Source organism: Anabrus simplex, chromosome 6, assembly GCF_040414725.1.
Source record: "Anabrus simplex isolate iqAnaSimp1 chromosome 6, ASM4041472v1, whole genome shotgun sequence".
Taxonomy (NCBI): domain Eukaryota; kingdom Metazoa; phylum Arthropoda; class Insecta; order Orthoptera; family Tettigoniidae; genus Anabrus; species Anabrus simplex.
Window position 1 is genome coordinate 206443164 of NC_090270.1, and position 27826 is coordinate 206470989.

Below are 27826 nucleotides of genomic sequence, written 5' to 3' on the forward strand. Positions count from 1 at the left end.
AGAATGGTTATATAGTATGTGAGATTGAATCAATGTGTACTAAAGCTAATGCAGTGAACTCGCAGTTTTCAGACCAACGTTGCTTTACGGGAGTGAAAGCTGGGTGGACTCAGGATATCTTATTCATAATGGCAGTAGAGTACTCGGAATGAGGAGATAAATGCTAAGTTAGGAATGAACTCGACGGATGAAGCTGTACGCATAAATTGACTTAGGTGATGGGGTCACGTGAGGCGAATGGAGGAGGATAGGTTACCGAGGAGAATACTGCTGTTGTAGAGGGTAAGAGAAGTAGAGGGAGACCAAGACGACGATGGTTAGACTCAGTTTCTAACGATTTAAAGATATGAGGTATAGAACTAAACGAGGCCACAGCAGTAGTTGCAAACAGAGGATTGTGGCGACGTTTAGTAAATTCACAGAGGCTTGCAGATTGAACGCTGAAATGCATACCAGTCTTTAATGAATATGTATGTATGTATGTATGTATTTGTCGTGATCAGGAAATTGATAAACAGATATCGATGGTAAATCGTTATGAATTGCACATGAACGATGAAAACAAATCTGATATGGGTAAATCCACTAACATAATTCGAACATAGAATAAACCATTGAAAGCCTCCGTGGCTCAGGCGGCAGCGCGTCGGCCTCTCACCGCTGGATTTCGTGGTTGAAATCCCGGTCACTCCATGTGAGATTTGTGCTGGACAAAGCGGAGGCGGGATTCTCCGGGTACTCCGGCTTTCCCTGTTATCTTTCATTCAAGCAACACTCTCCAATATCATTTCATCTGTCAGTCATTCATCATTGCCCCAGAGGAGTGTGACAGGCCTCGGCAGCCGGCACAATTCCTATCCTCGCCGCAAGTTGGTGGTTTCATTCGTTCCGTTGCTGATCTGGTCACTGACTGGAAAACAGGTTGTAGGTTTTCATCATCATCATCATCATCATTATTATTATTATTATTATTATTATTATTATTATTATTATTATTATTATTATTATTATTATAAGCAATAACTGATAATAAATTGTTGTCATACGTAATACGCTCGCCGGTGTTTTGTTATTATGTAATTGAATTTCATATTGGCGATTACTTGCGATTCTGTCATGATACATTATTAATACTACAAGGAACAATTGGTACAAAATGTGTTGTAATATTCCATTAGTAAATTAAAGTTGTTTGTATTATGTACTTCAGGTTCACGTTGGCGATTATTGAAGATTATTCTGTCAAAATATATTATATTATTATTATTATTATTATTATTATTATTATTATTATTATTATTATTATTATTATTGCTATACACAAAAGCCCCTTTTTGCGCTAGCCCTTGGTAGGCATTGTGACCTCTGCCCAGCTCGAAGGTCAGTAGATTTCGATGTGACGTGTGTTCAACACGACGAATCCCCTGGACCGTTATTCTTGGCTTTCTAGACCCGGTCTCTACCTCGCCGTCATCACGAAACCTGAGATACAGGTAAAAGTACCTGACCTGGCCGGAATCGATCCCTGGGCCTCCCTAGACTACGGAGGCGGCTATTATGACGCACAATGATTGGTAAAATATTTGTTGTAAAATCACACTCTAAGCAGTCGCGTTTTTTTTTATTTTACGTCATTGAAGTTTAAAAAAAATAATGATATTTGTTCGTGGCCAGGGTATTAATCATTTACAATTAAAAACCACTGACCCGACCGGGAATCGAACCCGTGGTCGCTGGGTGACATGGGGACGCGTTGTCCCCTACACCGCGGGGCCGGACTCATTGAAGATAATATTGGCGATTATGTAAAAGTATACTGTCGGATTATTATTACCACTACTATTATCGTCATTATCATCGTCGCCAAAATAGACCTACAACATTAACACTAACGATCATAGTATCCCGAAACAATCTTTAATGTTTGCTGGCTAATAACACTAGCCAACATGATTTTGCGGTAAAATAGAAAATATGTACTTCTTATGGAAATCGCTGCCCTGATTCCGAAAATGGTGCTATTTTCTTCTATCACGTCTATTTTTGACGCAATTCGGTTTTTTAGTATCTGCATGAATTCGTAAGATGTAATGTTGAGAGATGTTCTCGCGCAACTATTCTTAGAAAACAATTATGTCATTTGATTTGTTATTGTTTGCATTTTAGTATAGGTTTATTGCTGTCTAAATTTTCATTTTGTAGTTAGGGGTTTCCTGATAAATTCATAACAAACTCCCCCAGATACGCAATAAACCGCGTGGTATGTAGGATTGAAAATAAGACAGTTGAGAGTTTGTCTTTCATCTTAGACCACTTGAATAAACAGACGTGTTGAAAGCCCCAGCCCTTATGCAATGTTTATGGTGGACTGATAAAGCAGTTTCCCTTCAAAGATAACAGCCCGAAAGTATTATACTAAAGAAGATGAACTTGTATTTTGTACGGATGTTTCAAATCTTGTACGTCAATTGGGAGAGAAAGAGTATGATCCTAGTAACTGGCGTGTTTTTATTGACTCTTCCAAAATAAGTTTAGAGGCTGTTTTGCTTCATAATACAAATGTTCTGGCATCCGTCCACTTGCACACTCCACAAAAATGTCTGAAACATACGAGACCTTAAAGTTGGTGCTTGAAAAATTAACATATCATGAGCATGGGTGGCAAATTTGCGGTGATTTGAAGATCATTGGATTGTTGCTGGGACAACAAAAAGGCTATACAAAATTTCCGTTTCCTATGCGAATGGGAGAGCAGGGCACAGGATAAACTTTGGTATACAGTGAATTGGTCAGAAAGGAAACATCCACAACCAGGATCCGAAAATTTCTTGAATGTAAGTCTTATTGACCGTGAAAAATTCTACTTCAACCCTTGCACATCAAATTAGGACTGATGAAACTGTATGTCAAGGCATTAGATAAAAGTAGCCTATGCTTCCAATATTTATCCACTAAATTTCCCCCATTATCAGATGAAAAAATCAAAGAAGGCGTATTTGATGGTTCAGCTCATTTTCCGATGAGGGAGGTAAGATGTACCCGCCCTTCTTCGCCGTGGCTAACTGCCGAGATAAGATCTGCTATGGCGATCCGTGACGGTACCGTTGGTACAGCAAGTTCAGAACTATACATGACAAAGCCGAATAATGCAGGAAACTAAGGCACAGAGTTAAGCAGCTAAGTAGAAACTGTTAATATCACTCATTTCAGCAATTAGTGGCAAGTAAAAACTTAACCCAAACCTGGAAGAAGCTACGATCTTCAGGTATAGGCAAAGCTGTAGAGGAATACAGTCACACTTTTTTCTTGACACTTTAAATAATTCCTTTTCTCAGTCCAAATTAAGACATTTTCCAGTACCTGTTAACCCTCCAACTCCGCATTTCCTCCCGAGCGTGCCGTCAGATATGGATAGACATGTGCTGTTCTCAGTCATTACCGACGCGATAGGTAATGATTGCATCTCTATAATTAAAAACACTGTCGGGACTGTATTGGCAATACATGTTCATTTTAACTACTGCTTGACTAGTGGAGTATGTCCTGACGTTTGAAAGACGAGCTAGGACCCGTTCCGAAAACCACTACCTTGGATTCTCCATCAAATTGTTGCCCAGTGTCCATTCTTCTACCCCTCCAAAAACTTTTGAAGGTGTGATTCATGCACAAATCACTGAATACCTGACCCGGAATTTTCTCTGTGACCTTTCACAGTTCGGCATTAGAAAAGGACATAGTACCTTGAGAGCAAGTGGCTGGAAGTGACAGCCAGACGATATCAGACATGCAAGAGACCAGAGGTGCTGTGCTAGACGCCCGCTGATGCTAGCCCAGTGCACTTGGGCTCCCTTGTCTTGAACGCGAGCAGCTTACATACGAAGCGTACGTCACAGTCAAGCGAGAGGGCTTGCGTGCTCACACTAGCGCTGTGAAGAGGAGGTGGTCCTCCTGTTGATTGAATCGGATAATACTGTTACAGCGCTCCTCCGGTTATCTCCGGTACTACCGGCAGAGGCAAAGCAGTTACAGAGCTTCGGATGGTCTGTATCACTGATATTATACAATCACCGACATATGATTCATATCCCATTTAGAAACAAGCCCTGTGCATACTCACAACAAACATATGCACGTGGATTCAACAGATTCTCAGAAAAGCGTAGGCCCTACCTGGGAAGAATTATACAATACCCTGCGTTCTTTATTATATATATATATATATAAATTCGCTGGGGGCATCAAGGACCACGTTAAGTCTTCTTGCATTTGACACTGAACTTGGCCTTCTTTAGAGCCCAAATTTCCCTCATTCTTTGTGAGTGGGCCTGCTTACGCTCCTCTGTCCAAGGGGCACCGTGTCTTCTCTTCGGTTGCTCGTCTCGGTTTAGCCCGTTCGTCAATATTTTCTTGCGGAAGAGATCTCTGTTAAGGGCATCTTCAGCTGAGATATGTAGCATTTGCAGGTCTTCTTTGGTATTTCTAAACCAGGGAATTGTGGTATTGGGGTTTGAATCAAAAAAGTGAAAGATTTCTTTAGTTAACTTTCTTCCGTCCATTCTTTTCAGATGACCGTAAAATCGTGCCCGCTTTTTCTGACTGTGTCGGTAATTTTCTCTATTTTACTGTAGACTTCCTCGTTGGATCTCTTTTGATGGATTCCATTTCTGTACATTGATCCCAAGATTCCTCTCACAATTTTGCGTTATTTTTTCTCCAGTTCTTCAAGGAGTCCTTTGTTGGCATTTAGAGACAGGGTTTCGGCTGCATATAGAACTACTGGCTTCAAAACGGTTTCATAGTGACGTATCTTGGTGTTTTGGGAAAGGCATTTTTTGTTGTAGATTGTGCGGGATGTTTGGTAGGCTATTTCCAGTTTGCGTACTCGCTCCTGAAGTGCTTCTTTGTCCAGTTCATTTTTCATGATGATCTCACCCAGGTATTTGAATTTGTCTACCCGGGTGATGTCCCCGTATTTTGTATGGAGCTTTGGAGGAGCCTCTTTGATGTTAGTCATTACTTCTGTTTTCTCAAACGATATCTGGAAACCAGTTTGTTCGGCAATTTCCTTTAAAATTTCAACTTGAGCTCTAGCGGTTTCTATGTCGTTTGAGAGAACAGCAATATCTTCGGCAAATGCTAAGCAGTCTGTTGCGATCGCCTTGGATTTGGTTCCTATTCTCAATGGACTATAGTTGGTTTCCTGTAATCTCATCCGCCAGGTTCTGATGATCTTCTCAAGAACACAGTTGAAGAGTATCGGGAATAGCCCATCACCTTGTCGGACTCCTGTTTTGATGTCAAAGGAATGCGAGAGACATCCGTGGAACTTCACCTTGGATTTTGTATCGGCCAGGGTGGCTCTAATTAATGCCAGCAGTTTCAAATCAACTCCGAATTCATTTAAGATGTTTAGCAGGACTTCCCGGTCAATGGAGTCGTACGCTTTCTTAAAGTCCACAAAGGCAGACACATACTGCTTGGACCTTAGTGTACAATATCTGATGATCGTTTTGAGATTTTGGATCTGCTCGGCTGTTGAGCGACCTTTTCTGAACCCTCCTTGGTATTCACCTATTTGATGTTCGACTTGTGCTTCCAAACGCTCCAGGATGGCAAGTGATAGAATTTTGTAAGTCACGGGTAGCAAAGATATTCCTCTGTAGTTGTTGATGTTCTTCATGCTGCCTTTTTTGTGTAATGGATGGATCAAAGCTATTTTCCAATCTTCGGGTAGGGTCTCCTTGTTCCAAATTTCTTCTATTTGCTTTTGCAAGATATCAGGTGATTCCTCTGGGGCATATTTCCATAGTCCTGCTACTACTGAGTCTTCCCCCGGCGTTTTGTTATTTTTGAGGCGGGCAATGTGGCGCTTGATTTCATCTCTGTCGGGTGGTCTGGAATCTGGGTACCTGAGTAAGGGTTCCTTGGTCTCAACGGGGCTTTGCGGTTTAGAGCAGTTAAGTAAATTCTTGAAGTAATCTGCCAGAATGCTGCAATTTTCTTCATCTGACGTCGCCAGTGTACCGTCCTTTCGCTCAAAGCATAGAGATGGTGGTTTATAGCCAGTGAGTTTGCGTTTGAAGGCCCTGTAGTACTCTCTGCTTTCATTCTTCCTAAGGTTTTGTTCTATCTTTTCAATGAGAGATTTTTCGTATTTACGTTTCTCAGTTCTGAACACCCTAGCTGCTTGGGCACGTTGGTTTTTGTAGGTTTCCCAATCATTTTCTGATTTCATAGAGTAGTACTGTTTCCAAGCATTGAGTCTTTCTTGGAGGCTTGATTCGCAGGTACCATTCCACCAGGCATGCTTTTTTGCTTCTCTTGATTTCTGCAACGTCTTTGGCGGCCTCAACAAGGAGACTTTTGGCGTTGTTAAAGTCACAGTCATTTGGTCTAGCCTTCTCCTGTAACTCCTCGACCCTTTGCCGAAGTTTATCATTGTCGAAACGTGTGATCTGTTTGGTTGTCTTCCTTGTGTTTTGTGGGAATTGGTTTGAATTTGATACGAGACATATAGTGATCTGAGGCCACATTGATGCCTTTCTTTACCTTGACATTCATAATCTCAGGGCTGTTTCTCCTGGAGATTGCAACATGATCAATTTTGAACTCTCCGAGAGTTTGGACGGGGGAACGCCAAGTCATTTGCTTTCTGGGTAGATGACGAAAGTGGGTCGACATGACCTGCAGGTTGTGATTTTCGCAAATGGATACCAGTCTTTTGCCATTGGGATTGGTTCTTTTGTTGCAGGGTAATTTCCTATAACTTTCTTGTACTTCTGTTCACGACCTAGTTGGGCATTGAAGTCACCCAAAAGAAGCTTGACATGGTGTTTGGGGATTTTGTTTAATTTTTCATCCAGTTGGTCCCAGAAATTATCAACTTCGTCTGGATCAGACTTGTTCTTATCGTTTGTAGGAGCATGTGCGTTAACTAGAGCGTAGGTTTTGTTCGCGCATTTAATTGTGAGTATAGACAATCTGTCATTCACAGGTTCGAAATTTGCAACCGATTTAAGGATCTTGGTTCTAACAGCAAACGCAGTTCCAAGCATCACACCTCCATTGAGGATTCCTCTTTGCGCTTTGCTCTTGAAAAATCGGTAGCCTTCGGATTCAAAAATCTCTTCATCTGGGTATCTTGTTTCCTGTAGGGCCATTATGGATATCTGATTTTCGTGAAGAGCTTTGGTGAGGGTTTTCAGCTTGCCAGTTTGTGTAAGTGAATTTATGTTGAAAGTTGCTAGAAAGGTTTTAGATTTTGGCCTGAGTTTTAGACTCTTTGGGGTACACCGAGACGCTCCGACTCGTCTCTTGCATGATGTCGAGTCTCCCTCAGAATCCGAACGGGACTCGTGCGCCGTGGCGTTCACGACGAGGGATTTATCCGAAGATTTACCCCCTGGGATATGTTTCTTGAAATGTTGTGCCATCATGCTTTTTGACTTGACTTTGCTTTGGACGGGTACCCATCCTTTTACAACTAGGGTTGGTAGCCCTAGAGGTTGCCTCAAGATGTTTTCTGGCTTCTGGTCATTTACCAGTCTTCGCCGTAACCCTGGCAAGGGACCTTTTTTTTTTTTTTTTTTTTTTTTTTTTTTTTTTTTTTACGGTGGTATTTTATTTCCCTACTACCCTCTGACTCTGCTGGCGGCAGAGCCAGCGAGCTTCCCCAATTCCAATGGGACGCGCCCGATGGAGGTAACTGGTAAATCCCCACACGGGTATTCTTCTTCTTCTTATTATTATTATTATTCCGGGGATTCAGTGGGACGCAGAGGTGTAAGAAGGTGCGGGCATGAATGGGTGGATAGAGAAAAGATCAAATTTTAATTTAAAACTTTATTTCTTCCCTCGTTTGTTTTCCTTTTCGGATTTTATGCTTCGTTAGACAATAAAAAATAACAATTTGATGCTCTTCAGCTCTAGAAACAATATTTATTTGACGTTTAAGAGTTGTCAGGTACTTTAAAGAGATAATTTAGGAAGCACAAAAGTTACAATTACCAAGAGCACTGCTGTTCCAGTCTATTACAAGTCGGGAGACTGCTCTAAAATCTACAACATTAGAAAGAGCATCTTGGCTCCACGCAGTTGCTCTCAAGGAGACTATTCTCCAAAATTAAGATCCAGGTCTCTTAAAGGCACAATCTACATTTTAAAAAAAACAGTAGACACTGTCTCATTCGCTCAATAGTCTGTCACATTTAATAGGAAATGGAATAGGAATAATTAACAGAGTCAATAAGTGCCCATTCTACCTGGCCTTAGTAAAAAGAAGTTAAAGTTATTGGTCGGAAATCAATACACAAAGAAGGTGAACAGGTATAGAATTCCTGGGCCAAAGTGGAGAGAAGAGGCTGCAGAAGTGGAGATAGAGGAGCAGATGCGTGATTATATACCCCAATTATTGCGGAAGGTAAGAATGACGTAGCAGTAATACTAGGGACGGGATTTATAGACACTAAAACGGTTGTAATAGACACCAGTATGTAAAATAGGCAACGAAATACACATGGCAAAGTTACTTTTTCTCCCTTTAAAAAAAAATGGCTTTCGGTCCGATCGACCATTTAGCCAGCTACAATTTTGTATGTTTCTTGGTGACTTGGTGAAATGAACTTATACATATAAGACGAACACAAGCATCCAGTCCCAGAGCCGGAGGAATAAACCAGACGAAGTTGAATTCCGGACCCGGCTGGGAATCGAACCCTGGGCCCCTTGAACCAACCAACGATAACCATTTAGCCATGGAGCCAGACAGGGGAAAGTTAATTGCAATTCAATGTAAACTCTCGACTGTGGACGGAGTTTACAACCAGCAACTTTTCAATATTTTCAGGTAACAATCATATGAAGAATGTTCATATACTTCAGGTCTCTCAACATCACATGAAGTGATGGGACAAAACTTCAATGAATCCGATTCGTCTGGCTTCATTGGCTTCATCTTGTTCCACCTACATCACCTCGTAGCACATTGGCTACATTTACTATCTCTTTTCCACCCTGAATTTCGTTACATAACCCTGTTTCCCTGACTGCGGCTATCGTCCCACATGTTTGCTGAGGACTTCCCCTAACTTCTTCTACAATCCTAATAGACTACAAAAGAGGCGTGCTACTCTTCTCCAACTCTGTCCCACTAACTATTTTTGCGGTTTTCGGAGACGCCGTGGTGCCGAAATTATGTCCTGCGATAGTTCTCCCGGCAGCTTTTGAAGTTTGCCTTCAGGAACTCGAAATCTGATCGATCGAACCGATGTACATGACTGGCTTTCTGCGGTGTTGATGCACGTCGTATGATTTTGTGTATTTTCTAAAAAGGGATGTTTAAATGCTTTTTTATTTATTTTTTATGTAAGTTGCGTAACGTCGCACAGACACAGATAGGTCTTATGGCGACAATGGGATAGAAAAGACTTAGGAATGGGAAGGAAACGGGCGTGGCCTTAATTAAAGTACAGCCCCAGCATTTGTCCGGTGTGAAAATGGGAAACCACGGAAAACCATCTTCAGGGCTGCTGGCAGTGGGGTTCGAACCCACTGTCTACTGGATGTAGGCTCACAGCTGCGTGCCCCTAACCGGACGGCCAACTCGCCCGGTTCTTTAAATGTTGGATGCTCCAGTGTTTGCTGTGGGATATTAACTGTCTCCCACAATTGCAGTGGGATGTCTCCCGCCAAGTACACAGATCTGAAGGAAATATTTGCTAGTAGCCGTTCAGAAGGTGTGGTAGAAAGGCTACGTTGATGCAGTCTTCTCCACTCACTTCAGAGCAAGTTTTGCGCTGATATACATTATGTGGTGGGTTTTTTTTTTTTTTTCTTCACATTTGATATGAAAAATAACGTTGACTTGAGTGGCAATGTTCCTATATCTTACATTACTATTTCTATTGTTGGCCTAATTGGCATTAATGCTTAGCATACATCATGCAACTGTCATACACCGAGCCGAGTGGTTCAGGCGGTTAAGACTCTGGCTTTCTGAGCCCAAGTTCACAGGTTCGATCCTGGCTCAGTTCGGTGGTATTTCAAGTTGCTCAAATACGTTAGCGTTGTGTCGGTAGATTTACCGGCATGTAAAAAAATAACCGCGGGACAAAATTCTGGCACGTCGGCGTCTCCGAAAACCGTAATGGTAGTTAGTGAGGCGTAATACCAATAACATGATTGTCTAATACAAAAAGAGATAAGCCTATTAGAGATGATACTGTTTCAGGAAGTATGAAGCTATAAAGTGGGAGTCAGGGAATCAATTCGTAGATTGCGTAGGATAATGTTCGTGAGGATATTTTAGTTATACTTTGGCAGTACTGTATAGAGTTCTCCAGAGTTGAACACAGCGCTGGTGAAAGTTACCTACGAATTATTTAAAAGGGAGTTTTAAAAATGGGATTATCTAAACCTCTTTCGCAAGAAATGAATCACAGTTCAAATATTAATTTTTAATTTTCATACACTCTGTGACAAGACCGCCGTGGTTGTCTCCTCGTCCAGAAATTATTTTTTATTACATTTTACCGAAATAACTTTCTGAAAGTTCACTGCTTTATAGCGTTGCAACAAAACAACTTGCCACAAAAATTAATAGGCCTATAAATGCTACAACGAAATGCGGTCGTAATCCTCAATCACAAAAGGATAAAAGGGGCAAATTAACTTTATCTCCTTACTGGAGGTTTGGCAGAAGCCTTGCCCTTCCACCAGTAGTAAAGTTGAGATCTCCAGTGATCCACTGCCTCAGCCAGTAGGACTTAGAAGATTTTTCTTGACGCATTATCGAACGCACATCTTCAAAGTAGATCTCAACACGATCTCAAGACAAAGCGTCCCAACAATTCGCAGAGAGAGGGAGGTGTGAGATATGAGTATGTACAACAGAGTTCTCGTATATCGTCTTAGGTGGTGGAGGTGGAAGGCTTCGAGGTGAAATTATTTCCTGTTTGTTCTGATGGAAATTGTCATCTTCTTATTTTAGTGGGATAAACAGATGTTAAGAAACGAGAAAATAATTGGCGGGTCGGTGGATGGGTAATGTGTGTTTCTTCCACGTCACAATGAACTAGCATTGCAATAAATTAATTTTAAAATTTGAGGAGTTCCCAAAAATCACCAATATTTACATAAATATTCTATTAAAATATTTGTATACCAGCCTACATTTAAAATGTTAAGATATGTTTACCGTTATAACATATTATTATTATTATTATTATTATTATTATTATTATTATTATTATTATTATTATTATTATTATTATTGTATGCTTTTATGTGTTTTCTTTCTAGAACACACTGCAAAACAATGGAAATACAATAGCAATAGGTTTATATTTATAAAAGTAAACATTTTTAACTTGCTTGATGATAGAAAAATAAAACAGTAACAAACTGTATGTACTTAAAATTCTACCTGTAACTTGAGGCAAATTACTGTACATTTGTCAGTGTAATACGCCATGCAGATGGCTGCGACATGACTTTTTATTATGTCCAACACATTGTAACTACTCCTACTACTACTCTTACTATTACTTTCCTTCACACAATATACTTTACATTTTTTGAGCGCCATTTGCTATAAAAATAAAAACATTCGGAGAGCATGCCTCTTATCGCACTTATCCTCAAGGCGTGAGGTGATAAACTCGCACATCTGGCAATATATAGGAATATGGATCAGGACAATTGTAGATTACGTTTGCATTTCCACAATTGAGAATTGTACTTGGAAATAGAATAACTTATTATTATTAAAAGAAAACTGAATTTATGACTATACTTTACGTCACAATGAACTAGCATTGCCGTATTTTAATTTAACACACAAATATACCCTGTGAGATTTGTCGTTACAGATGCAGAAAATTTGATCTAAATAAAAAAGCTATTGGCATGAACTTGAAGTGAAATATGATATCGCCGCTGATTATATTCTTCTTCATGTTATTAAAGCATAACATGTCGGATGCTGTAATTACCTGATGTCTGCACACACCACTGTTGAACTTGAAATTCCTGGAAAAACCACTGAGTTGAAGTCAGAAGCAGTCTGCTGTAATCTTATCTTCTTATGTAACCTGGAGTTGACCTACATTTCCTTTCCGAGTGTAGTGACTTCCAATGCGGTTACGTCCACTCAATATTTATAAGTAGAAATTGGAAAACTTTATTGAAACACCTGTAGTCTAATATCCAGGCATACTATCTAGTTTCACACGTCCTGATTTCTGATATAGAGACTGTTGAACTGAATACAACAGTTCTATGCATCTACGTTAAATTCCATTCTCGAACCAAGTTCGCGAATTGTATAATAGAATTCAGTAAAGAATTCGAAGTACCTTGACGACAATTGAGTGCATATATCGGTAAAATTTGATATATATCTACTATACTTATGCAAACCACGGCACTAAATCTCTGATGAATTTACTTAAATAAACTTACATCGTGAAGTCCCTCCTCACGAGTAAATGAAGTTTTACTATCAGCCCAGTACCAGTCTCTACTCAGATCAAACCACCACTCGTAGACCTCTTCAAACGCCTCTTAGAACACTTAGACCACTTTTTAGCACTGAGCACCACTCTTAGAACAGTGACCACCACTCTTAGACGGGCCAACTATTCTTACCTCTACTTTTATAAACTCGTAATGATCACTCATCTCCCTACTATCTCGTCATTCCTTCCACGTACACATACAGTTGCTAGCGGATACAGACATTCGGTCGAAACCACATGACCACGTACTGATGTCATCAGTCATGTGTCTTAAAGCTTGACCACGCTTACAAACGATGACTATATAACATGTGTCAGCGGAAAATTTACTTGCCTCATACAGTCTCGGTTAAACTTAGCCTCGATTGCAAAATAATATGCCAGCTCAACTGGCCACAGTTACAAGTTACAGTATGACTATCTCCAACCAACAAATCTCACTTATTAATATACAGAATAATTACAAATAAAATTCCCTTATCCAATGATGAAATAATATAATATGCGTGATACCTACTTATTACAGTCTAAATGATGAAAAACAGAATATAAAATCTAATGAATCGGGTCAATTAATGATAATAATAATAAATGATGAACGAAATCTGTAACCCGGTTGTACAGTTACAACGTGTAGCGGAAAACATTGTTACATGCTTAACTTCTGCCTTGACATGAATCATTAAGAAAACAGACAGGAACTCCCATTGGAGAGCAAGATAACGCTCTATAATCACGCATAAAATACCCTTTAGAACGGTAAAAATCGTTTTAATCACAACCTACTGGACCTAACGCTCTTTACACACCCACAACCATGATTATAGAAATTAGAGAAGGAAAAGAGTGCCGTAAGATGTAAGCTGTGGTGGGCCAATAACATGTCAGAGACGTTTTAAGAAAGCATGAGAAATCTGCTAAGAAGCCATAATTTCAAAATAAAAGTTCCCTCCGTCTGTAAAGCAACTGAGTTGAAGTTAGAGGGTAATTGCCTTGCAGGATTGCAGCATCATTGAATGAACAAGAAGTAGACCGACGAGGGCTGCACATAAAGTAGTGGTAATATTGATAGAACGCAGTCATTAAGGAACTAACAAGTACAATTGCATTACATTCCTTCGGTGTAGTCACCCGCGAAGTCTGTTACCTTTTGCCAAATGTCGGGAAGCCGTTGGAGACAGTTGGCAAGCCGTTCTCTGTTGATGAGAGCGACAGATCTCCGTGCCAAAGAATAAATGTAGGCCTATAGCTAATGTTGAAGATTGCCCTGATCACCTTTAAATTTTTAGGTGAATGAATACTAAATAACAATAAGCAGAAACAGCATAGAGGTATGAGTAAAAAAAGATGAACGTACCATTCCAGGTAACTAGAAATGTATAACAAAATAAAAATGGCATTATCAAGGGGCACCAAAATTTAACATCGCAATGCAGTGGTGAGACCTGAGGTTCTATATGGAATCGAAACACCAAAACTAAGACGGAAAGGTGAGGTAAACAAAATTATGAACATTGGAAGAAGACTGGTTAGAAGTATACTTGGCCCAAGGATGACAAGAGCAGAATACAACAGGCCACATACGTACGGAGAATATAGTATACACATCATACGAAAAAGAAGATAGTCGTTTTTCGGGCATTTGAACACAATGACTGAGACAACAAAAATTATAAAGCTTAAAGAACAACCAGAATGGTTTACATCTTGGTTAGTAAATACTGTAATACACTAGAGGTAGCAGCGGCGCCACCGTGTGCAAGAGTATCACTGTAGCGACAGGAGCATGTTGAAATCTCAGCTGTTTGACAAAAAGCTCATTCCGCTGTGCTCATCAATGTAAATAGGGGACTTAAAACTGTGTGAATATAGTGTGAATATAGATATTTGTTTAAAATTCTTACATGTAAACATTCTCAGATACTATAGTATAGTTGCGATGCTTCCCTCCATAACAAAAGAGAAGGCCCAAAAAGCATAAATACAGGAGAAATGCGTGATAAAAGAAGACGGTGTTCAGGTGCAATAAGTAACACAAAATCAGCTTACTGTTCATATTAATGGCCGGTTTCCGGTACACCACAGTTACCTCTGAGTTACCTAAATGCGCTTGTAACTTCAAATGCGCTGTTAACTTTAATGAGTTTCCGGAAACTTAAATCCAGATTTATAAGCCCTGGTAATAAACAGTACAGTTATCGTCATGTTTAGTATCTCTCATCCTCCTATAGATGTCTCTACGCAAATGTGTTTAGGGTTATTTTGGTAATATCTAGTTACTTTTACTAGCAGGAGTTTTCTACAATGAAAAATGGTTGGCAAATATGAACACAATCATCTCAATAAATCTGATTCATAATATGAATATATGTACGATCTAATGATGCAAAGATGTATTTTCCCTTCTTTCTTATTCACACTACGCAGTATCGTTAGAAATTTTACCTTGATCGTTGTCGTCAGTAAAATCATAAAAATACACAGCAGTTAGCAAACAGGTCACTTTTCACTGATCAGGACACAACGAGCATAAACGAAAATAATCACATAAGTGAAAACTTGCAGCACACTTTGGAACCTATCATTCCGGCACTGATGATGCGATTTCCATTTGTTCTCGCTGGAGCTGTTGCAGATTTTTTTTAGTAGATTGCAAACAAACCGAAAAATCCTACTTAAAACACACATAAATATACTGTTTTTCTCTTCAAGGATTCTGGACATGTACGCAAGATTGCAGTTTCTTCAGTTTTTCTTCCGTATCTCGGCGCCGAGTCTTACGTGCAAAATGTTGCTTATTCCTGCTCGAAAAGAAAAATTTTCTCCGCTCATCCGATTGCGCCATCGTTCTATGTATAACACGAAGAGTATCCCTCTATTTATTTATTTATTTATTTATTTATTTATTTGCCGGTATAAATTAGATGCATTCTGTATACCAACAGTGATCTTAAAACCCAGGCTCATTTTGGTTTTGGTCGGGATTTAAGGCCGGATGCCCTCCCAGATGCCACGTGCCGTTTGAGACGAAAATCTCAATCCAGGGTCGGCCGGGATTCGAACCTCAGCTTTTCGGGTGGGTAGCGAGCAGCTATCTTAAAATCACAAAGAAAAATACCATATTAGTCAATTTTAAAGTGATATCTCTCACAATACCAGAATTTGGATACGGACTATGTGAATTGTTCAACTCATTGCAAATCACACATAGTGCATGATGCCAAAATATTAGTTAAAATATATCTGCAAATTGATGAAATAGCATAGCAGAAAGGAAAGTAAAAGCAACAAAAACAGGTGTAACTAGCAATTATCAGGGAATTTCTAAATGTTCTTGCTTAAGAAATGATCTTCGGCGACGCTAGCTGTGATTCAAAGCATGTTAAGCAATAATAATAATAATAATAATAATAATAATAATAATAATAATAATAATAAAATTATTATTATTATTATTATTATTATTATTATTATTATTATTACACATTGCTTTACGTCGCACCGACACAGACAGGTCTTATGGTGACGATGGGGCAGGAAAGGGCTAGGAGTAGGAAGGAATCGGCCGTGGCATTAAGTTACAGCCCCAGGATTTGCCTGGTGTGAAAATGGAAAACCACTGAAAACCATCATCAGGGTTGCCGACAGTGGGATTCGAACCCATTATCTCCCAAATACTGGATATTGGCCGCCCTTAAGTGACTGCAGCTATCGAGCTCGGTGTTGTTATTCCGGGGATACTCTGGAACGCAGAGGTAAAACAAGGTGCGGGCATGAATGGGTGGATACGTAAAAGACGGAACATTAATTTAATACTTTAAAATTTATATTTCTTCCTTGTGTCTTTTTTTTTTTCAAATTTTAAACAGGGTTACAAAATAACAATCTGGTACAAGAGTTTAGGTCATTAACAATTTTAGAGAGTTGTAGAATAATCAGACCGGGCGAGATGCCCGTACGGTTAGGGGCGTGCGGCTGTGAGCTTGCATCCGGGTAATAGTGGGTTCGAATCCCACTGTCGGCAGCCCCGAAGATGGTTTTCCGTGGTTTCCCATTTTCACACCAGGCAAGTGCTGTGGCTGTACCTTAATTCCACGGCCGCTTCCTTCCAACTTCTAGGCCTTTCTATCACATCGTCTCCATAAGACCTATCTGTGTCGGTGCGACGTAAAGCCACTAGCAAAAAAAAAAAAAAAAAAAAAAGAATAATCAGATAATAATTTAACAATATATAAGCTTTGAAGCCCCCTAATTAGAACTTTAACCAGACCACCATTGCTCCATTCACTGCATACACAAGGAGACGGAGCTCCCAATTTTACAACAGTGGAGCTAGCGTCTTTGCTCTATACGTTTACTTCCTAGGAATTTATTCTCCAAAATTTTCATATTCCAGCCCTATGAAAGGTACAATTTACATTTAACAAAACAAACAGTAGACACTGTCCTCTATGCTCAACAGTTTGATTTGCCTTAAAATGAAATGAATGAAATTGAGTTTAACAATGATAACAAGTACCCATTCTACATGGCCTTTGGTAAAAACAAAAATGTTAAAGTTACTGACTGTAAAGGAAAATGTTAGGAGGTGACCTCTCGCACTCCTTGAAATTCACATTAAAATACTTAAAACCCTATGTGGGCTTCTGGCTAAGCCTATACTACAGAGGTGACGAGATGGAGAGAAAGTTTACAAAATTAAGCGAGAATTTTGAGGTTACAAGACCATAGTCACCTCAGTATCAAGTTGAGAGGGAATACTCTTTATTCCCAAAGTTCGAGTAAGTTATTTAGACTTGAGTGAGAATTTACATTAAGAAATAAAAGTTACATTGCGAACGAAATTTGAAACCTTCCCCTCGAACTAGCTTTCAAAGACTATCACATTGTTAAGCAGAATCTGTCATTACCTTGAGTTGGTGGACCTCCCGAAGATGGACGTGGGAGCCCTTTCCCCCTGCCTCCGCTACGAATGAACACACTCAAAACTTCTAGACTGGAGCTATCCCAGAGAGAACATGGCCCGAAATGTCCCAGCTTTTGTAGTGGAGAGGAAGGTTCCAGATTTCTCTGGATCGAAACCCTGACACCCCCCCCCCCAATTTTCATTGGACAATCAAATATCAAAAACCGTGATTGGTTACTTAAATGTACAAATTTTGGGTAACATATTAAGTTGGCGGGAAGAGATAGAAGTGTTGATAACTTCAGAATACCAAAAACAACCAATAAGCAATTCAGTTTAGGAAGTCTTGATACACAACATTACTTCAAAACTTAATAGTTCATCTTCACCCCAGAGGGCACAACATATGTTGATAGTAGCGACATCTGTTGAGAATGTTCAAACTATTTCCGAAATGAGTTTTAGATTTCCAGTTACAGGTGACCGTCTACAAGGCGCTATTTTTAAATGCACGTGGCGGTGTTACCGCAAGTCAGAAAACTTCTTGATGGAGAGTTCATTTGTAAGTTATTATGCAGCAAATAAGTCTTGAGGTATTCATGAAGCCGTAGATATCCGGCATGTAATGTTCACGTTTGACTAAAAGAGCAGCCGTCACTGCTCATGCCAGGGTGGGGTCCCCCGAATCCCCCAAGTACCCTCAGATACATCTCTCCCGCTACCTTCAGAGGGGTAGCCATGGTGATAGTCTCCACGGACCAGATATTGGAGCACTGCCCCATGATGAAGTAGGCGGTTGTGGCACCGCACCTCAGCCCTTGCCGGGAAGTATGGTGCTCAATTTGGCTGTCGTGAAGGAGACTGGGCCAGTTGTTCTAACTCGGCCGCAGAAGACAATTAGGGCACTGAACCGATTTTCTGGGTGACAGTGACTGTTTTTATGGAGAGAGAGTTTCTTTATATTTGTGTTAGAGGTGCAGATACGGCGGGCGGCATCGAGGATGAGGGTGCGAAATGGAGGCTCGGTTTTTGAGGCGGGGAAAGGTAATGACAGATGGGCAACGGAGGAAAAAGCAAATCATTCTAGCGAGGAAAAATTGTACAGGGTGGTACATAAAATGTAATACCCTAGATATATTTTAGCGTGGCAGAAGGCCTCCTCTTCTCAACTTACAAATTAAATTATGAACTTAAAGATTCTGTGGTGTTAAGGAAAGAAACATAACTATTTTCTCATTGCCATGACTTAGCAGCCTACCCTAAAAAAACGAGGGGTTTCGTACGTGCTTTACTTGTGACAAATGAACCCTAAAAATTCTTTCGGTGGCTGAGCTGCTCACCAAAAAAGGTAACCGGAGTTAAGAAATCCAAGATAATACACGGTCCATGAAATCTGGGGGCAAGCTTGCCTGCAGGTACAAAATTCTCCACTGTGACCTGATCTCCGACTTTTAAATTGGTGGGCCTCCGTCCACGATCGTATCCCTCTATAACTTTTTCATAAGAAGCCTTAAGGTTACTTTTAGCCTTCTTTCACAGGTCCCAGATATTATTGGGATCTATTGTCTCTGGCAAAATCTCATCGATGGACCCTAGATTAGACAACGGCATATTCGGAATAAATTCAAACATGAGAGAGGCAGGAGTAAACTTGCGTGACTCTTGAACAGCCGAAGTTAGCGCGAAAGATAACCAATGCAGAGAAGTATCCCACCTAGAATGATCCTCATGATGAAAGGCTATTAAAGCAGATCGAAGATTACGATTAACCCGCTCAGCGAGAGATGGTAGTGGGTAATAAGCAGTAGTATTGACATGGGATATGGATAAGTCAGAACAAAATTTTCGGAATATATTACATGTGCGTTGTGCATTAGCATTGTCGGAGACTATATATTGACAAGGACCGAAAGAAGCAAAAATAGCATTAAGACAAGAAATAGTGCACTGAGCGGTGGCCAACTTAGTCGGAAATAACCATGAGAATCTGGTAAAGCCATCTGCACACACACGGATGAATTTGTTCCTGTTCCCCTTAGATGGAGGGGAGGGTCTGAAGTAATCTGCTATACACACGCTCCATTGGGCGAGATGCTTGACGAGATGACAATAGCCGTAGCTTAGTAGACAAGGTGGGCTTATTGAGCAAGCAAGATTTACAGGCTTTAATCATTTCCCCGATTTCGCCGTCCATACTCTTCCAGATGAACATTTCTCTAATTTTCTTTCTGGTTTTGAAGATGCCCCTACATGCCCCCCTAATGGTGTCTCATGATAGTACTTGATTATCATGGGCACAAGAACAGCTGGAACTGCTACTTTCATCATTGATCATGCCTCGAAGTGCAACGCAGAACCCCATTCCTCAGCACATAAGGGACGGAGCCAGCACTGGATCTTCCAGTTGATATTTTTCGATACCGGTATCACGAAATAACATAGGAGCATCAGTCAAAATAGCACTAACACAAGAAGGTACGGAAATGGAAGGAGAAGTACTTTCCTCCTGCTCACTGGAATCAACGTTGCCAGCAAACATGCGACTTAAACCATCTGCGACCACATTCTCAGATCCCTTAATGTGTCGCACATCGAATTGAAAAGCTTAAATACGGATAGCCGAACGTGCGATACGTCCTGTACGACGAGGCCTGGCTAAAACCCACCTTAAAGCCTGATTGTCAGTTTTTAACTCAAATGTAACATGCTCCAGATACAGGCGGAACTTCTCCAAGGCAAATAGGACTGCACGTCCTTCTAATTCATATATGGAGTACTTTGCTTCTTGAGCCGATAAGGTCCTAGACGCATAGGCAATAGGCCGCCTTCCGAGTTCGGTTTCTTGAAGGAGGACGGCAGCAACAGCAGATGAAGAGGAATCAGTTTGAACTATGAATCTCACGGAGAAATCTGGCATAGCTAATACCGGAGCGTTACTGAAAGCTAACTTAAGATCTTCAAACGCAGCTTGCTGCGAGGGCCCCCATTCGAACTTCACACCTTTTCTACGAAGTAGGTTTAGGGACGCCGCCCTATTAGCGAAGTTGGGAATACATTTCCTAAAGAAATTCACCATGCTTATGAACCTAGCGATTCCTTTGATGTCCTTAGGAGGAGGATTGAAGTCACGAATAGCCTGCGCTCTAGAAGGTCGATAGAAACTCCATCGGGCGACGCAATATGTCCTAAGAATGACCTAGAAGGCTTAGCAAAAGCAACCTTAGACAACTTAACTATCAACCCTGCCTTACGAAGGCGATTTAGAACTTCCTTAAGATGATCTCGGTGTTCTTCAAAGTTTCAGAAAACACAACATCGTCAAGATGATGGTAAAGATACTCAGATTTGATGTCGGGGAAGACCCTATCCCGCAGTCTAGTAAGCACTGCCGTGCCCGTGGGGAGCACGAAAGGCACGCGGTTGTATTCATACAAATTCCAATCAGTAGCGAAAGCCGTCAGATGTTCGGATTCTTCCGCCAGAGGAATCTGAATATACGCTTGGTTAAGATGTAAGATGGTGAAGAACTTAGCCGTACGAAACCATGAGGAACACGAGTGAAGATCAGGAAGGGGCACTGACTGCAATACAACCTTACGGTTTAAAGCCCTGTAATCAGTGACAGGCCTGAAACCACCTTAGAGATTCGGTACTAGAAAAATGGACGATGAATACGCAGACTTTGAAGATCGAATAATGCCATCCTTCAACATTTGGTCCATAATCTCCTTAAGGGCCTTCATTTTAGGTGGAGATTGCCTGTATGGAGGAAATCTTACAGGAATAGAATCCGTTACCTCAATCTTATATTCAATTAGGTCAATAACACCAAGGGTTTCCGAAAATACATCGGGAAAAGACTGACATAACTTTCGAATATTCTCAGCCTGGTCCTCAGGCAGATGCCAAAGATCTAACGACGTCTCACTCTGGGTAGGCGAAATAGATGAAGACGATGAAGAATTACATTTTAAAAGGGGGGATATTTACGATACTATTAAATTTGAATGTGCACGACTTGCTCTGAAGATCGAGCACAAGACCAGAATGCAACATGAAATCGGCCCCCAGTATTAAAGGGCAAGACAACTGTTTAGCAACAAACAGCTTAATTTTGAAAGTAAATTTCGAAATGCGAATTTCAGCAAAATTGAAGCCTAGAATCTCTAAAGGTGAAGAATTTGCTGAAACGCATTTGATAGCAGACAAACAATAATCTGGAAATTTACAGCATGCTTTCAGTTTAGAGTACCACTCCTCAGAAATAATGGAGCTAACGCTTCTTGAATCTAATAGTGCAGTGACGGGTTCTTTATTTACCTCAGTTTTAAGAAATGGCATGAATCCTGGGGTCTCAGAAATAATTCCAAGGCATTCCTTGGGTATTTTAAATGATATATTAGAGAGGGTTTAGCCGTGTTGACACACCGTATCCCGCGAGATCTCCGAAGTTAAGCAACATTGGGCGTGGTCAAGAAGTGGGTGGGTTCCCACGCGGTGTTGGTGGGGGTAAGGAAATGGAGGAGCGGAAAGGAACTAGCCACCCTACCGTACGTAAACTCCGACTCAGGCACATCTCTGCGGAGGTTCGGACCTGCCTGCGGGCAGAATACACCCTTACCCTTACCTCTCCATTGAAAGGTACGGTGCCTGATTTAACGTGGGCTGAGCCTCGTGAAGCTGAACTTGTTGACTCAGCCGACGGTGCTAGTTACTTCCTATCGCGTAAGTTATTGGAGGCAGCACCAGAAGTAGAACAGGAAGGTGTGCTGTTAGGTGAAGTACAATTCTTGGCCAGGTGGGAGAACGACCCGCAGTAAAAATAGCCCTGGGACGGGCCTGCTCCATTCCTAGTTCCACTAGGTTTTACCAAGGGACACTTATTTGTAAGGTGTTCTGCTGATCCGCACGCATAACACTTGCGCGGAGGGAAGGTTCGGTGAGGTGGTGGCTGATAACTGTTTTAGGTGACCGGGGGGGGGGGGGTGTCCCTGGCGACTCGTAAGTTGTCAGCGTACCTCACTCCCTCTGCTGACACTGCCATTGCCTCAAATTCAGAGAAGGTTTGAGGTCGAAAAGCAAAACATAAATACGACCTGTATGATGGAGAAATTCCTTCGACAATGGTCTGTACGATTTGTCTTCGGGAAAATGGAGAGCGAATACTCTCGTATAGAACTTCGTCTTGGATAAAATCGGCCGAATTCTCGTAGTAGTACTCGGAAGTAGTACTTCTGTATTCGAGATGACATTGCTCTAGCTGGAATGAAGTTAGCCAGCAGATGGGCATGGAAATCGTCAATCGAACATCTGTCAGCTATTGCCTTCACAATTTTATACGAGAGGACGCCTACAGAATACGGGTAAATTATTTGGAGAATTTTGCGAATGAGACAGAGCGAACACCAAAGCATGATCCTTAAACTCAACTAGGAATCTCAGTAATGAAATTACATCGTTAGTTGAATTGATCGAAAATTTGGAGATGTCCTTAGTAACAAGGCTAAGGGATGGGCTAAGCTGCTAAAACCTGGCGAAATAATAGGGGACGGCATTGAAGTTGGAGGGGGTTCAAAAGCTTCATTACTAATGAAGACCGGGCGAGTTGGCCGTGCGCGTAGAGGCGCGCGGCTGTGAGCTTGCATCCGGGAGATAGTAGGTTCGAATCCCACTATCGGCAGCCCTGAAGATGGTTTTCCGTGGTTTCCCATTTTCACACCAGGCAAATGCTGGGGCTGTACCTTAATTAAGGCCACGGCCGCTTCCTTCCCATTCCTAGGCCTTTCCTATCCCATCGTCGCCATAAGACCTATCTATGTCGGTGCGACGTACAGCCACTAGCAAAAAAAAAAAAAAAAAAAACTAATGAAGAAAGGTGGCAGTTGTTTTAGATGATCAGGTACTTCTTCCGATGGGGCAGACGTTTGTTGTGTAACCACCGACTTCCTACTCTCAGCAGACCTACTAGTCCTCTTCCGTTGTTCAGTTGACCGTTTGAATATGGTCGCTTTTAGCACTAGCGGCCCATGACAACAATTGACTAACCCTACTGGACATGTCAGAAAGATGATCCATTAAATTACTAGCTTCCTTGGTATGGTCCTCTTTTAATTTTAGAGATAATAGGTCCCTAGCCCTATTGTAAAATCGGAACAGTCTAGCTTGAACACGTTTAAGCTGATTGGTAGAAGGGTCATTTACTTCAAAGAAACTTACAACAGATAATAGTTCAGTGGTATTGTCAGTGATAGTGGACAGAGCCTCATCAATGGCCTTCTCCCCAAATACTGGTATACAGATGGGAAATTCTAAAGAATCTTTAAGTTTCGCAATGTCTGCCGCAACCGTGCCACCAGACTGGACCTTCCTAATTAAGAGTTCATAGATTAATTATTCCTCCTTGCGCAGGTAGCCCGGTGCAAGGACTTCTCGCGACCAGACATCATAGTTAAAAACGGACAAATTTTTGAAAATTCCAAAAACTAAAAATAATTTTAGAGCTCGGTATCAAATTCTATGAGGTGCCGTCAAAAGGGGCTTCATCCAGACCCATTGCACCACGCTTTGCTACCCCTTGTTCCGGAGATACCGTGGAACGCAGAGGTGAAAGAAGAAGTGGGTATGAATGGGTGGATACATAAAAGACGAAAGATTAATTTACAAATTTAAAATTTATATTTCTTCCTTTTCTTTTCTTTTTTTTTTCTTTTCAAATTTTAAACAGGGTTACAAAATAACAATCTAGTACAAGAGTTTAGTTCATAAGCTGGAGCAACAATTTCAGAGAGAGGTCTAGAATAATCAGATAACAATAATTTAACAATATGAGCTTGAAGCCCCCTAATTACAAATTTAACCAGAACACCATTGCTCCCTTCACTTCATACACAAGGAGACGGAGCTCCCAATTTCACACCAGCAGGGCGAGCGTCTTTGCTCTACACTACTACTTCCTAGGAGGTTATTCTCCAAAACTAACATTCCAGGCCTATGAAATGTACAACTTACACATAACAAAACAAACAGTAGACACTGTCTTCTATGCTGATTTGCCTTAAAATGAAATGAATGAAACTGAGTTTGACAGGGATAACAAGTACCCATTCTACATGGCCTTTGGTTATAAAAAAAAAAGGTTAATGTTACTGACCGAAAAGGAAATTGTTAGGAGGCGAACTCTTGCACTCCTTGAAATTCACACGAAAATACTTAACACTCTATGTGGGCTTATGGCTAACCCTACACTACGAAGGTGACTAGATGGAGAGGAAGTTTACAAAATTAAGAGATAAATTTAAAGGTTACAAGATCATAGTCACCTCAATATCAAGTTGAGAGGGAATACAAGAGGGTTCTTCACTCTTTATTCCCGAAGTTTGAGTAAGTTATTTGGAGACTCCTAGATGCCGGAATGTTGTTCCTAAAGAGTGTCTTTGCGTGCCAGTAAACGTATCGACACGAGGGTGCCGTATTTGAGCTTCTTCAAATGTCGCCGGACTGAGCCCGGATTGAATCCGCCAACTTCAGATCAGAAGGCGAGTTATCTACCGTCCCGGCTAGTCACTCGGCCGTTATTATTATTATTATTATTATTATTATTATTATTATAGGTCAAATAGAGACTCTGTAGTTCGAAGTCATATAGGATCTCACATAATAGTATTCATTACTTTTGACATACTGAACCATCGCTCAACCATTTGCAGCATCTCACGTTCAGCAGATATTCTGGTGCCGAGCTGAGTGGCTCAGACGGTTAAGGCGCTGGCCTTCTGGCCCCAACTTGGCAGGTTCGGTCCTGGCTCAGTCCGGTGGTATTTGAAGGTGCTCAAATACGTCAGCCTCGTGTCGGTAGATTTACTGGGACGCAAAAGAACTCCTGCGGGACCAAATTCCGGCACCTCGGCGTCTCCGAAAACCGTAAAAGAGTAGTTAGTGGAACGTAAAACAAATAACATTATTATTATTATTATTATTATTATTATTATTATTATTATTATTATTATTATTATTATTATTATTATTATTATTATTATTATTATTGATATTCTGGTCTATACGTACTGTACAAGCTACTAAAAATAAGTAATGAAATTTGGAGCTTCTGAGACTGTTTATATAGTGATTATGAAACAGCACCTCTTTTCAAAGAACATTTCACTGCAAGGTTTTCTGTAGTTTCTCATTTTCACTCCGGGCAAATGCTGAGACTGTGCCTTAATTAAGGCCACGTACGCTACCATGCCAATCCTTGTGTCATTATCGTTTTGACTTTTAAAACCCAAAGAAACACAAAACTAGCAAAGAAAATTTAAGTGAATTCGACGAGATATAAACTTCGATAGCCTCGGTATGAAGCCGGTAACAAGTTGCCCTTCCGTGCGTTACAAGTTTCCATGAATGTGCGTAATAATCGTTGTCCTTGTAAATACCTATCACACCTGAAAATCGACTAAAGCCTATAATGTTGATCTGATCCGTAATTAAAGCCACGGTCGCTTCCTTCTCAATGCTAGCCCTGCCGTATCCAGCGTCGCCATGAGACCTGTGTGGGCGACTTACCCAATAGCCAACCCAGCAGATTTGATTTTGGGAATAGTGGAACACTGTAGTCTTCAGTTAGGAACTCTCGTAGGTACTTTCCTGCAGCTCACCAAATATTCAGATGTTCGTCCCATCTATTAATTTATAAAGTTCTATTGAACGACGGCCAAAAATGTTCTTAATTGTGTAACTATTAGCGGGCTGGTTCTATAGTTACGAAATTAAATTCGTTTGGTAAGTACACTGTGTTTCATCGATTAGATTGATGTGTTCAGAAATGTATTGACGCTTAAAATTCTCTTATAGCTACAATCGTTCTTCATCGGATCGAAATTTTAGACACTCATTACAACCTTTCTTGTTTCTTGAATTTATATTTCCATTATGTATTATCGTCATCTGCGTTTTCGAGTAGTTGATAAGTATCAGTTCTGTCAGAAGCCTTTTATTTTGCTATATTTGGTCCGTGTTCACAGTTAGGGAGAAATGGGGCTGTACATTTAATATGCGCAACTTTCTCTTGATTTGCAGACCATTACGGGCGCCATGAGTACGTTGACGCCGCCCATCCCTTTGGAAAAGCCTTCCAACCAAAGCAGAGTGGACTACATCCAGGACGTAGCCTCGCAAAAAGACTTCGACTACCCGCCGGTAAGTCTTTCGACTAGTCTTGTTTTAATTACAGATAACGCTTTTCCCAACAAATGTGCGGAAACTTTTCAATATTTTTGTCAGTTCCTTTTTTTTTCTCCGTAAAAAGAAAGTTGCCTGAATGTCATGGAAGCAAGATGCTCAGTGGTCATCCGGCGTCTAGACGACATTATAATGGTATACTTTCAGTCCGTCACTTAATTAACGTGTGTCCTTTAAGGCGGCAGTTTACTTTAGGGTACCTTTCGATGTTGTTTCGTGAAACGATTGTATGAACGACAGTGCCGAGAATTAGAACAACTTTCGTACAGAATATGCTAATTACAAATCATTTATGGAAACGATAGTTCTGCAAATGGCTGTGTTTCTCATGAAATAGTTATTATTTTACGAGTAGTTGCTAGGACCTTTTAGCATCCAGGCCAGTGTCAGAATGGTTCCTAATTTATAGCCATCGATCACTTCCTTCCTTCCTTCCTTCCTTCCTTCCTTCCTTCCTGCAAAATTCTAGCCCTAAATACATACATACATACATACATACATACATACATACAGTATATACATACCTAGCGAGTTCATTACGTGATATCGGTCATGTGGCTGTAAGCTTGCACTCTGGAGATATTGGACCCGAACATCACTTCCATTGTTGGACGCGCTTGTGATGTTTGGATGTTGAGAGTACTCTTGGATTATCATAGTGATAAAGTAGTTAAAACCTATTGGAATTGTATAATTTTGTGTGTGTGTGATACATTGGTGTTTAGAGCTTATTGGTAGAAATTAGGAGTAGTGATATTTACTTAAATTTATGTGAAGTAGTTCAGCTGGTGTTCAGTAGGTTACGTTTTCTAGGTTAAGTAGGCTAGTTAGATGTACTTTAGAAGTGCTTTTGCACGGGTTCTGCCGCATCCGGAATCCGGTGGCCCCTGGACGAGGTTTGATCCGGTGAGTAACGTCACAGCGCGGTGCGGGCTGCTACCTAAGAGCGTGCTCGTAATCTTACATGACCTTACACTGGCTACGTGTTTAGGCTTAACCTCACAGGCTCCGGGTACGACCCTAGGCTTAAGGGCCTAAGTCCCAAATTCTATGCCAAAAGTGAAAGCTGGACCCAACTGCTAACGTGATTTTAGTCAAGAGTGTAAACTTAACAGGTACGGATTCAACTCCAAGCCTAATCTCACAGACCCCGGGTTCGACCCCAGGC

General features: G+C 40.9%; 1 protein-coding gene across 2 annotated transcripts in view; it reads left to right on the top strand.

Moving 5' to 3' along the window:
• Positions 1-27826, top strand: part of Galphas (G protein alpha s subunit) — a 525522-nt gene that overhangs the window by 298428 nt on the left and 199268 nt on the right. The window contains exon 4 of one of the 2 annotated variants that reach the window (XM_068228382.1): positions 26497-26616. The exons of the other annotated variant lie outside the window; for it this stretch is intronic. Coding sequence (XP_068084483.1) covers positions 26497-26616 — 120 coding nt within the window. The remainder of the gene's footprint in view (positions 1-26496; positions 26617-27826) is intronic. 2 annotated transcript variants of the gene reach the window in all.